Source organism: Lynx rufus, unplaced genomic scaffold, assembly GCF_022079265.1.
Source record: "Lynx rufus isolate CCGP_SWC_20201006 ecotype Redwood Valley unplaced genomic scaffold, mLynRuf1.p SCAF_10, whole genome shotgun sequence".
In the NCBI taxonomy this organism is placed as follows: domain Eukaryota; kingdom Metazoa; phylum Chordata; class Mammalia; order Carnivora; family Felidae; genus Lynx; species Lynx rufus.
The window spans coordinates 67,080,990-67,094,932 of NW_025814824.1; the positions used below are offsets into that span (position 1 = coordinate 67,080,990).

General features: G+C 37.3%; 1 protein-coding gene across 2 annotated transcripts in view; it reads left to right on the top strand.

Moving 5' to 3' along the window:
* The window catches only part of FKTN (fukutin), a 68,108-nt gene that overhangs the window by 31,840 nt on the left and 22,325 nt on the right, over window positions 1–13,943 (top strand). For both annotated transcript variants that reach the window (XM_047067403.1, XM_047067396.1), the window contains exons 7-8: window positions 4,531–4,664; window positions 6,195–6,322. In XM_047067403.1, coding sequence (XP_046923359.1) covers window positions 4,531–4,664; window positions 6,195–6,322 — 262 coding nt within the window. The remainder of the gene's footprint in view (window positions 1–4,530; window positions 4,665–6,194; window positions 6,323–13,943) is intronic.

Below are 13,943 nucleotides of genomic sequence, written 5' to 3' on the forward strand. Positions count from 1 at the left end.
TGTTTATTTATTTTTGAGAGAGAAAGAACATGAGCAGGGGAGGGATAGAGAGAGAGAGGGAGACACAGAATCTGAAGCAGGCTCCAGGCTCTGAGCTGTCAGCACAGAGCCCGACGCGGGGGCTCGAACTCATGAACTGTGAGATTATGACCTGAGCTGAAGTTGGACGCTTAACTGTTCTGTTTCTTTACCTACACCACACAAATGAGAGGAGGGCTAAAGGACATAGCATAAGGTATTCCCACAAATCTTTTCCAAGTCACTGATAGTATTACTGGTTGGGCATCACTGCCTTCCCACATTCTGTTCATTCTCAGATGGGAAATGTAGACTTTTCTAGAGTCCTCAGGCAAGTTGCTCTTAGAACCTAAGAAACATTTATGGGTCTCTTTCCATGATACATTGGATCAAACTCCTTTGCAATTTAGAATTATTTAAAACCGTAAGTTTTAATTGTTTTTATTTACTTGTTTATAACTGTAGTTGGTTGTAACTGTATTCTTTGATTATAACTTTATTTGTACAGAAATTAATTCAGCTCCTGTTTTTAATTATTTAAAAAAAAATTTTTTAATGTTTGAGAGAGAGACAGAGCATGAGTGGGGGAGGGTCAGAGAGAGAGGGAGATACAGAATCTGAAACAGGCTCCAGGCTCCGAGCTGTCAGCACAGAGCCTGACGCGGGGCTTGAACTCATGAGCTGTCAGATCATGACCTGAGCTGAAGTCGGACACTTAGCTAACTGAGCTGCCCAGGCGCCCCAATTCTGCTCCCATTTTTATAGTGTTACTATATAATTTATTGTCCAAGAGACTCTTGAGAGTGAAAAGGAGTGCCATTAGTAATCATGTTGGTATGATAGAAACTGGGATATATGATTAGGCTATCTGTTAGGCTCTATGGAAATTCACATGGTTCTTTCTGTCAAGGAGCTTGCACTAAGAGTAGCCAAGAAAAAGAGAGTACATCTCACACATTTATGTGATATATGCTTTAAGGTTTAACTTTTTGAAGCAAGATTGTGTTATAGATGATGTCATCAGAAATACCTCTTAATCACTTGTCATGATTTGTTTTGCATTTTTAGCCCCATGATTTTCTTCATTTAGGAGCAAAATGAGGGAGTTGGATTAGATGATATTTAAGGAGCCTTCCATTTTTAAGAGTTTATGTTTCTTTGATAGATGAGTATAGATTTTTCTCAAGCTAGAGATAGACCCCATCCTAGATATTTAGATCTATGGTACAATGAAATTAAAGTTTAGAATTCCAAATAGTATTGCCCAATAGCAGTGCCTGTAAAGACAGTTGTAGACATTTATTTACTTTCTGAATAATTTGGATGAAAGAATTAGAAGGATACTAGGGGAGATCCAAGAGCGCTTAGTAGTAGTAAGGTTTTGGTTTTTTAGAACAGTATTATAGCACCTAATTAAGAAGTAGATACATAGTAAATATACCTAGAAATATATTTTTTATTTATTTTTTATTTATTTTTCAATATATGAAATTTATTGTCAAATTGGTTTCCATACAACACCCAGTGCTCATCCCAAAAGGTGCCCTCCTCAATACCCATCACCCACCCTCCCCTCCCTCCCACCCCCCATCAACCCTCAGTTTGTTCTCAGTTTTTAACAGTCTCTTATGCTTTGGCTCTCTCCCACTCTAACCTCTTTTTTTTTTTTTTCCTTCCCCTCCCCCATGGGTTTCTGTTAAGTTTCTCAGGATCCACATAAGAGTGAAACCATATGGTATCTGTCTTTCTCTGTATGGCTTATTTCACTTAGCATCACACTCTCCAGTTCCATCCACGTTGCTACAAAGGGCCATATTTCATTCTTTCTCATTGCCACGTAGTACTCCATTGTGTATATGAACCACAATTTCTTTATCCATTCATCGGTTGATGGACATTTAGGCTGTTTCCATAATTTGGCTATTGTTGAGAGTGCTGCTATAAACATTGGGGTACAAGTACCCCTATGCATCAGTACTCCTGTATCCCTTGGGTAAATTCCTAGCAGTGCTATTGCTGGGTCATAGGGTAGGTCTATTTTTAATTTTCTGAGGAACCTCCACACTGCTTTCCAGAGAGGCTGCACCAATTTGCATTCCCACCAACAGTGCAAGAGGGTTCCCGTTTCTCCACATCCTCTCCAGCATCTATAGTCTCCTGACTTGTTCATTTTGGCCACTCTGACTGGCATGAGGTGATATCTGAGTGTGGTTTTGATTTGTATTTCCCTGATGAGGAGCAACGTTGAACATCTTTTCATGTGCCTGTTGGCCATCCGGATGTCTTCTTTAGAGAAGTGTCTATTCATGTTTTCTGCCCATTTCTTCACTGGGTTATTTGTTTTTCAGGTGTGGAGTTTGGTGAGCTCTTTATAGATTTTGGATACTAGCCCTTTGTCCGATATGTCATTTGCAAATATCTTTTCCCATTCCGTTGGTTGCCTTTTAGTTTTGTTGGTTGTTTCCTTTGCTGTGCAGAAGCTTTTTATCTTCATAAGGTCCCAGTAGTTCACTTTTGCTTTTAATTCCCTTGCCTTTGGGGATGTGTCAAGTAAGAGATTGCTACGGCTGAGGTCAGAGAGGTCTTTTCCTGCTTTCTCCTCTAGGGTTTTGATGGTTTCCTGTCTCACATTCAGGTCCTTTATCCATTTTGAGTTTATTTTTGTGAATGGTGTGAGAAAGTGGTCTAGTTTCAACCTTCTGCATGTTGCTGTCCAGTTCTCCCAGCACCATTTGTTAAAGAGACTGTCTTTTTTCCATTGGATGTTCTTTCCTGCTTTGTCAAAGATGAGTTGGCCATACGTTTGTGGGTCTAGTTCTGGGGTTTCTATTCTATTCCATTGCTCTATGTGTCTGTTTTTGTGCCAATACCATGCTGTCTTGATGATGACAGCTTTGTAGTAGAGGCTAAAGTCTGGGATTGTGATGCCTCCTGCTTTGGTCTTCTTCTTCAAAATTCCTTTGGCTATTCAGGGCCTTTTGTGGTTCCATATGAATTTTAGGATTGCTTGTTCTAGTTTTGAGAAGAATGCTGGTGCAATTTTGATTGGGATTGAATTGAATGTGTAGATAGCTTTGGGTAGTATTGACATTTTGACAATATTTATTCTTCCAATCCATGAGCAGGGAATGTCTTTCCATTTCTTTATATCTTCTTCAATTACCTTCATAAGCTTTCTATAGTTTTCAGCATACAGATCTTTTACATCTTTGGTTAGATTTATTCCTAGGTGTTTTATGCTTCTTGGTGCAATTGTGAATGGGATCAGTTTCTTTATTTGTCTTTCTGTTGCTTCATTGTTAGTGTATAAGAATGCAACTGATTTCTGTACATTGATTTTGTATCCTGCAACTTTGCTGTATTCGTGTATCAGTTCTAGCAGACTTTTGGTGGAGTCTGTCAGATTTTCCATGTATAGTATCATGTCATCTGCAAAAAGTGAAAACTTGACTTCATCTTTGCCAATTTTGATGCCTTTGATTTCCTTTTGTTGTCTGATTGCTGATGCTAGAACTTCCAACACTATGTTAAACAACAGCGGTGAGAGTGGGCATCCCTGTCGTGTTCCTGATCTCAGGGAGAAAGCTCTCAGTTTTTACCTAGAAATATTTTTGATATTGTCAGTGTGCTGAAAATTGAGGATGATGCTGCTCTGTTTTTTTTTTTTTAGTTGATTTATTAATTTTGAGAGACAGAGACAGTGTGAGTCAGGGAGGGGCGGAGAGACAGAGAGAATCCCAAGCAGGCTCTGTACCATCAGTGCCCATGAAACCCATGAAACTGCCAGATCATGACTTGAGCCAAAACCAAGAGTTGGATGCTCAACCGACTGAGCCACCCAGGCGCCCCTGATACTGCTGTTTTTTATATGACCCATCAAACACAAGCTGTTCAGAGCTGTTAAGTTCTACAAATTACAGCTCAGAGAAGGGATACTGGTTAAGCAAAAGAATTAAATTATGTTTTTTAGCATACCTTAAAGGCAGCCTTCATCATTAGGGGTTTCTGATCAAAATTCCCAAAAGTAACTTAATTTTTTTAATGGATGGCCCAGGTAACATTATTAAAGCCAATAGCTTATTTAGAAATTAAAATACATCATGAAAGTTTCTGAGGATGATGAGTGCTCAGGCCAGTAAAAATGAATGAAGAAGGAAGGAAGGAAGGAAGGAAGGAAGGAAGGAAGGAAGGAAAGAAAGAAGGAAGGAAAGAAGGAAGGAAGGAAGGAAAGAAGGAAGGAAAGAAGGAAGGAAGGAAGGAAAGAAGGAAGGAAGGAAAGGAAGGAAGGAAGGAAGGAAGGAAGGAAGGAAGGAAGGAAGGAAAGAAAAAGGTTCTTCAACAAGTGGCTTCTATAACCACAGATTTAATTTTTTAAAATAATTTTGGTAAGCACTCTAAGTCTAATCTTATGAAATAAAATCCATTCTTAAAAACATCATACAGTTGTGACTAATTTTTTCTTAATTTAAGTTTTTAAAAAATGTTCTTGTTTCTCTTCTTTTTTATTTTTAGGATGGTATCGGCAATGCAACATTATTCCTTATAGTAAAGATGTTGACCTAGGAATTTTTATACAAGATTATAAATCTGATATTATTTCAGCATTTCAGGATGTAGGACTTCCACTCAAACACAAATTTGGGAAGGTCAGTAATAAAAATCTTCTTTACTTCATAAGTAATATGTCTTTTCAAAAGTAGAATTTATATTAAACAGCTCAGAGACAACCAGTTAAGAATGTTGCATATATCAGTTGATCATTCAGTATTAGCCAGGATGACTTCAGCAGAAGCTTGTTATGTGACTTTCCGCACTATTTAAGGAAAACTAGAAAATCTGGCTTTCTACTGACATTGAGAAGGAGAAAAGGATCTTGAACTCTTGCGGATGATTTTATTGCCATTATATTAGATAACAATATAACATATAATTAATGTACCAGATAATATAAAATTAATACAATAATTAAGAATCCCACCCACCTTACCTGATGTTATGTTGTTTCTCATGAATCCTTTAATTTCATGTTCCCTTAGGCATTCTATTATTATCAACATGAAATGGTCCTTTGGTGGCTAAGGGTTAGAAATACAGAATCATTTCAAATAGTTCTTGAATTTCATATTTACTTCATAGGTTCTGGGTCATAGCAATTTTCTCAGAGTTCAACTAGGAATAGGTCATCATGACTTACATGAAATCTCCTTTTAGACAATTTGATTTCTATGCTCTAAGCCCATGATTCCTTGCAAATGTCTTCTTTTTTTTTTTTCTTCAAACATCTTACTCTTAATTTGCTTGTTCCCAGGGAGGTGTTGTCCTGGGAAGCAAGTAGAAGTATGGTTAGTCACTGAAAAATTACTTTTTCCATCATAATTATTCTAGTTTATTAAAAAATTTATTTATTAAAAAAATATAAAAATATTTTCCAGAGGTCACAGTCAAAGCAGGAGAACTCTAGGCGTACAGAGAATGTTTACTCAACACTCACTTTATGCCTGGCCCTGCGCTCTGCACCTGGGACGCAAAGATGCATACGTTATGGTACTTACCTTCAGGAGTTCACTGTCTAATTGGGGGAAAAACACATAATAATTATGTGATTAGTGCCATAACGGACAGATGCACCAAGTCTAATGGGAACATAATTATTTGTAGATTAAGTTTCTTTCGGGAAATGCTCCCAGAATTCTTTGTATCTTTAACTTTTATTTCTTCCTCTTTTCATGTACATAGTGTAATGATTTATGGGGTGTATATGAATTTCTATGATGTCATGTTTACTTAAGTACTCATTATTGATTCTGATGAGAGACTTATTTCCTAATAGTTTTACTTGGTTATTAAAGGGAATCATTTTTCTTTGGTTCTTTTCCTTCTTTAGTCAGAAAAGGGCTCAGGAACAGGATGTTGTGCAGAGTGGTAATTGGCTACTGTAAGTCATTTACTTTGAGTTGTCTTTAATTGTAAGAAGCAACATTATTTTGTATGCATTTAAGAAAGAAATCAAATGATGGTACGTTACCAATAAATCCCAATTTCAGAGGTGTTTGGCTTGAAGAAACATGTTCTCTTACAATCAATATTCTCCCTCTATAAAACACAATCTTTTTTTTTTTTTAAAGAAAATATATTTCCTTCATTACAGTCTATGAAGGTTTTCATCTTCCCCTTAGGTAGAGGACAGCTTGGAACTATCTTTCCAGGGAAAAGATGATGTAAAACTCGACATTTTTTTCTTCTATGAAGAGACTGACCATATGTGGAATGGAGGCACTCAGGCCAAAACGGGAAAAAAATTTAAGTATGAACCAGATAAGTACTTATAAAAGGGGTTCTTAGAGATAACTTCAGAAGGTAGAAATAAGGAAGTAACTGAAAATGAAAAACAAGAGAATGTCAAGGCTTCGCTATTAGCTAATTCTTTCTCAGTTTACCCATAAAGCCCAGTTATGTTTGGAAAAGTATGAACTACTTATAAGGACAGTGTAAGAGGAGGAAGTGCCCATGGGATGGGACCTCAGTCCAAATAGTCATTATGATTAGAAGTCCGTGAGTCATCAGAAAGGGAAAACCAAAACAAGGAACACAAAAACTAAGCCCAGAGCCTTAGCCAAAACACTGATTGCTTTTAGAGTTATAGGAGCTTGTTAATTTGATGGAAATTGGTTAACAGTCAGTAAGAAGGAGATCGTCAAGGTGAAGTTTAAGTGAGAAAATTGGGACTGAGCTGCGCTGAGGCCACCATGCTGGGCAAGCTCTGGAATGTGCCTTCAGTATAAACTGAGGGCTAATCCTTCAAGGATACTCCTTGAGCTTAACAGCTGCCATATTTTGTCAAATGTAAGATGATATAGATTGTAAGATGCACTATTATTTTATGCGCTACTAAGAAAGGAAAAATACTGCCAATTATAATTCTAAAACACATGACTCACAGATGGAAAAATTTGGGTGGGGGGAAATGTCTCAGAATTGGTGGAGTACAGTATGTTAGATTGACATTTTTAACATTTTTTTTTAATGCTGCCATAGTAAAACTTTGATGAGAAAAGACAAAAATGACAGTAGAGTAACTATGGTCTCCTTTGTGATGCAATTGAACTATTCTCAATTCTGAAAGAGAGAGAGAGAAGCGCAAATGAAGGGGAATGAGCTCCCAAAGAGTTGGTCTTTGGAGTCAGGCCAACCTGGGAGACCTTAGCTGCACCCTAACCCATGTGTGGCCTTTAGCTTTTCTGGACATTAATCTCCTAGTCTCTTAAGTTTGGGTAGTACTCCTGTGTGTTTGACTGTTATGAACATTGCACATGTGTTAACACATCTAATCATCAAAATAATCTTAGGAGGTAGGTATTCTGTGAGGCGCTGAAAATCTGAGTTCCTTGTTCAAGACCACACGGTCCATCCATCTCTTTAACCACTACTCCCCACTGTCTCCCTAATACACCTGACATATGAGGCACTTGGCATAATGCTTAGCACTTACTAAGTTATCAGCAAATGGTGGTTATGACTGCTACTGTTTATTAGTAATATTATGATTACTAATGTGATTATTATCATTGCCGTCATTACTATGGTAGTTATATGAGCAGAAGCATAAATTTGCCTCACTTACCACTCAGATTGGAGCTTCTAACTTGGAATAAATTTGATCCGTTGGGCAGAGTGGGGAATGTTCTGTAGCACAGAAGAGAAATGCCGTATTCAGACTGCCTTCTCCTGGGTGTGTTGACACACCCTCTCGGGAGTGCTGAATCTTTATTTGAAGGCCAGGAGTCTTCACATAAGCTTAAATTCTGGAGGTTTGAGAGTAATCCAAACCTTTTTCTCGAAGTTGTAAAGTCTCCCCAAATTGACATTGACCCTGGAGCATATTCTTGAAACTTGTACTTAATATAAAAAATTATTTTGCTTTATGATAACAACACATTCATTCTGGGTTAAAGCTCTGATTATAAGACAAATTAATAAGTTAACATATAACTGACATTCTCACTTGTGGTTAGGTGAATGGGGGTGTTTATGACATTCAGCTATAGTTTGTTTATTCAAAATATGATGAAGCTGAATTTAATGTATAATTTGGAGGCTTCTTTAAAAACTGTAAAATAGTATAGCCTAGAAATTGAGGAGATGGAGCCAGTCTGGTTGCTTTTGAATCCCAGCTTTATACTTTACCAGCTTTATGACCTTGGGCAAGTTAGTTAACCTCTCTGTGCGTAAGTTTCCTCAAGTGTAAAATGGGAATAATAACAGAAATTGCTACATAGAATGGCGTTAAGGATTAGCTGAGTTAATACACAAAAAAGGGGGGTTTGAAGAGAATTAAGGATGTCCCGAGTGCCAAGTAATTATTATTGCTATTATTAATAGTTATTATTAATTATTATTAATTACTACTATTATTAATACTACTAGGAGTAGCAGTTGTAGTGATGGTAAAGAAAACTATTTCTCTTCTTAGTCTTATGAGAAATTGACAGATTAGAAGAAACCTATATAATTAAGTCAGTATTAAACTGCCAAATCTATTCATAGAGAACTCATATGAGAATGTCACCTTTTTTCAAAGAAAGGTAATTTCTAGAGCCAGTAGTATAATTCTGTTATTCTTAGATTTCCTTCGGGGGCATAAACTTCTTTCTTCTCACTAACATGGTCTGAAACCCACAAACTTCAAAAGAACTCTTCATTTCTAACCGCTACATTTCTGCATAGAAAGAGCTTCTTTCATTCTGCTTTAGCTGCTCTTTATGGTAGCAGTGTTTGGGAAGTGTGAAATGTTCTGATTATTTAACAAGAGAAATGAGCAGTGATGGAACTGTCTGGACAGATGGTGTGAGTCCCAGATTTTCTATCCTGTTACTGTGACCTTAAAAGGCAGAGAAAAGAACAGGGATGGCTGTGTAGAGTAGTTTCTTTGGAAGATTCCCCCAGCCATATGCCATTTTCATTCTTTTCAGCACTGTTTACTTGAAGGAACTATAGTATTTTCACCAGCACTATTCCTAGAGAAAAAAAACTCTTAAAGCGAATCTAAAGGTCTTTTTATCTGTATATTTCACTTTGTATTCATGTTATCATTCATTCTGAGGAAAACTTAATATCATAGAATGCTTACGATTTTTTTAAGTGTTTATTTATTTTTGAGAGAGAGAGAGCATGAGCAGGGGAGGGGCAGAGAGAGAGGAAGACACAGAATGTGAAGCAGGCTCCAGGCTCTGAGCTGTCAGCACAGAGCCTGACACGGGGTTCGAACCCACGAACCCCCGAGGTCATGACCTGAGCTGAAGTCAGGTACTTAACTGACTGAGTCACCCAGGTGCCCTGAATGCTTACAATTTTAAAAAAGGCTAAAGAGGAACTCAGGAAGGAAGAAAAAAGTTCCCCTTTTGAAACTTTACTCTGCATGCCTGCAGAATGATGTTTTTGGTCCTCAGATGTAATAATATTAACAGCAATGATAAAGGTATAGCTCCTAGGGCATCTTCTGGTTATCTGGCACATGATAGGTACTTTATGTTTATAATCTCAGACAGTCCTCACATTATCCCTGTGGCTTAGGTGTTCTCACTCCCAGGTAGATATGAGGAAACGGCCAGTTAGAGAAGTGAAGTAACTTGCTCATTAATGGCTGGGCCAAGATTTAACCCCAGTGCTGTTGGACTCTTAATCCTAAATGCTTATTTCTAAGACTTAATAGGTTAAATGAACTAATACACGTAATGCATTTGAAATAGTACCTGGCACACAGTAAGTGCTATATAAATATCAGCAGTGCTGTTGGACTCTTAATCCTAAATGCTTATTTCTAAGACTTAATAGGTTAAATGAACTAATACACGTAATGCATTTGAAATAGTACCTGGCACACAGTAAGTGCTATATAAATATCAGCCACTGCTGCTACTATTGTTACTATATTATTATTTCCACTATTGCTATTGTGTTGCTCTGGCACAAAGCATAGTATCTTCAGCACAGTGGTAACTTGGATTCATTACTCCAGTGGGTCTGGATTGTTTTATACTTATTTTTCTTCGTCAGAGTCTCAATCACTAGCAATAAAAGGTGATGCATATAATAACTATGCCGCCAGGATGTGAAGTTTTTATTCTGTAACTTCACGGTCCTGTAGATGCTGCCTGGGTTTCTTGGGGTTGTTTTTTTTTCCTTCCCATCTGAATCAGCTGTTAGTAGAGGCCAGAAGTTTGAGAGGTAATAATCATGGTAATAATAAAAATTAACGTTTATGGAATATTTACTACATGCCAGGCACTGTGCCAAACTTTGATATGCATCATCTCATTTAATCCTCACAAGTTTATAAGGGAGATTTTTTAAATTGTCACCTTCATTTTATAGACGTGGAAATATGGCAGAGCTGAGACTCAGATGTGGGACCATATCACTTCAGAACCTGTATTCTTATATATATATGATGCTAGTGTCAGCATGATCTATTATACTGTTAATACTCCCTCCATGAAAATAGCCCTTCTCCTCAATGTTATATTGTCAGGGTAATACAGCTACCTCTCTAACCTCTACTAGGAAATCTACTACCCAGTGGGCAAGTGGTGGCATCCTTATACCTTCTGATATTTGCAGTTGCTGCTTACTGTACAGATCTTCAGAAAATTTGGATTTGTTCTCTGTGGGACTAGACTCCCATCCGGGTGTGGCTCCTATATAACATTTCATTTCTTCAGACTTTATTTACTAACTGTTATGTGCAATGGATTCTAATGTAAACATACTTAGTTTCCTCTATCAGGGATCTCATAATCTGGACCATGAGATGAATTATTAAAGTACTTGGTCAGCAGAGCAGTAATTGAAGTCTGTGTCATATATAGTTCAGATACCAAATCAGAGTCTGTCTAGCAGCAACAACAAGGAAGCATGGCTTAAAAATAGAGAAGTTTGTTAGGTAGACTTGGTAGGATTGTGGAGAAAGGACTAATAGGTTTGCTTAACTATTTTTCTATTTAGACTATTCCTATTTTTTCTTCTTTTTATTTATTTATTTTTAATTTTTTAATTTAAATCCAAGTTAGCTGACATATAGTGTAATAATGGTTTCAGGAGTAGAATTTAGTGATTCATCACTTACATATAACACCCAGCTTATTTTTTCTTCTTATTAAAAAAATCCTATGTGCATATTTTTACATAAAGTAAAAGCTTTATTAGAGATTGTTCCCTTGACTAGATTCCCAGAATTGAATCATTATTATTGTTTGTGCCGTTTGAGAAATAGAAAGGGTAAGTGAGCAATGTTCTGATACAGTAAAGTACAAGATTTTATTCTTCAGTCTCTTGTTTTTCCTTTGACTCTTTAGGACTCTTAGAAGTTATATGGACTTCCTTGTCAGCATGCTTTATCCTATCTTCCTTTTTTCCCCCTATTTTTAAAATAAACTTTTTATTTTATGATAAGTTTATTTTTCATTTATTTTTTAAAAATTTTTTAATGTTTAATTTTGAGAGAGAGAGAGAGAGAGACAGAGAGAGAGAGAGATCACAAATGGGGGAGGAGCAGAGAGAGGGAGACACAGAATCCGAAGCAGGCTCCAGGCTCCGCGCTGTCAGCACAGAGCCCGACACGGGACTCGAACTCACGAACCACAAGATCATAACCTGAACCGAAGTTGGTCACTTAACCAACTGAGCCACCCAGGCTCCCCTATGATAATTTTAGATTTATGGGAAAGTTGCAAAGATAATACAGAGAGTTCCTGTATACCAATTACCCAGTGTCCTCTAATGTTAACATTGTTACCATAGTACCTGGCTCAAAGCTAAGAAACTAACATTGATGCATTATAATGAACTACATTCCAGACGTTATCTGGATTTCACCAGTTTTTCTACTAATGTCCTTTTTCTATTTTAGGATCTAACCTAAGATACCACATTGTATTTAGATACCCAGCCTTTTGCAACCTGATTTTAGACCAAGATTTAAGCACGACACTGAGTTGTACCAGCTACGTCATCGCATGTCCCAGTTCTGCCCATTCAAGGGCATTGAGTTGCCTGTTTTTTTGATGTTGCTCCTCACTACCTCTAACTGGAAATAATCTCCCCTGACTCTGATTTTCCATAGATTTTGTTTTTGCTTTATTTTTCTCATGCCTTATTTGGGAACTTCTGCTGATTTGTCCTTTCTGAGTTCTAGATAGAATCAGGCCTGGTAAATCTGTCGGCCTGAAACCTGAGCCCCACTTGAAACTAAAATCAGTTCTTAAGTGCATTTGTTTTGTTAAGATGATAGGGTGATGATGCCACATTGATGTCTTGATCAAGATACCTTTGGAGAATCAGAGCCGTAAGGTCAAGTCACCCAGTTTTTAGTCACTCCATTTTACCAGAAGTTAAAGACCATTAGTTGTTGGATCAGAGGTTCTCTCAGCTTCATAGACTGATGACTGAAAACCAGGTTCCCATGGTTTTAGCTCTCAAAAAATATATTTGCCTTTTTAGTACTTAGAGCTGTGAAGCTAAAAAAGCAAATTTGAATAATTTCTTTAAATTAGTGTATTTAAGACATTAGCTTTTTAAAAAATGATCTCATATTTCCTATTCTGTTTATACCTTCATATTTTACAACAGGTAGATTGTCTTAGGGTTCCTTAATTGTACTTCCAAACCTCTAGTGAGTAGCAGGCACTAATTGAATCATTGAGGGAAGAACTTTGAATGCATTTTATATGGTAATTATATACATATACAGTATACAGAAGTGGGAGTTGTTTATGTAGTTAGCTTTGTTTGTTTGTGTGTTTTGAGAGAAGATTACCTCAGGGGTGCCTGGCTGGTGCCATCGGTACAGCGTGCAACTCTTGATGCCCCATGATGGATGTAGAGGTTACTAAAATAAAAATAAAATCTTTAGAAAGAAGATGATTACCTCAGAATGAATAAATGGCGGACCTTTCATTTATGTGAAGTAAATTGTATTTCTTAAGACTGCCATGTGTTTTCTTGTTTGAATGTAATTCTTTGAAGTACTGTATAAGGTAGTAGTCCAAGAGATATAAAAACACTTTCACTAAACGAGTTGACATGAATGTGCATAGCATTCTTTTTTTTTTTTTTTAAGCTTATTTATTTTGAGAGAGACAGAGACAGCAAGAGTAGAGGAGGGGAAGAGAGAGAGAATCCCAAGGGGTCTCCAGGGCAGCGCAGAGCCTAGTGCAGGGCTCAAACCCATGAAGCCGTGAGATCATGACCTGAGCTGAGACCAAGAGTTGGACGCTTAACTGAGTGAGCCATCCCACTGCCCCTGCATGGCATTGTTTGTGGTAGCCAAAAACAAAAAACAAAAAACCCAACACAGAAACAACCCAACTGCATCTTCTGGTGACCAGATAAACAAGTTATAGTATGTTCAGACAATGGAATACTCAGCAATAAAGAGAAATGAGGTACTGATACATGCAATAACATAAATGAATCTCCAAAATATGCTCAGTGGAAGAAGTCAGATAGGAAGAGTTATACTATGTAACTGCACGTATGTGAAGTTATAGAACACCAAAACCAGTCAAGGAAGTAGTAAGATCAGTGATTGCCGGGGGCCAGGCTGGATCGATGGCCCGACTGCCCAAGAGCACAGGGAATTTTAGGAAGCAGGAAGGACGAAGCGTTCTGTGTCCTGCTTGTTGTGGTTACACAGGTATATGTGTTCGTCAAAACTTAAAGTGGCTGCATTTCATAATGTGTAAATTACTTCCCAGGAAAGTTTATTTAAGAAAAAAAAAGTTTATTTACAAGGTTAAAAGAAAAATGACAACTTAGAAAACTGATGTGAAGAGAAAAGAGCTCAAGATTACAAATGTTGAAATAGAGAACTGGGACCAGAAGCGATGAATTTGATCAAGGCAGGCCCAATTGCCGTGATAAACTCTGAG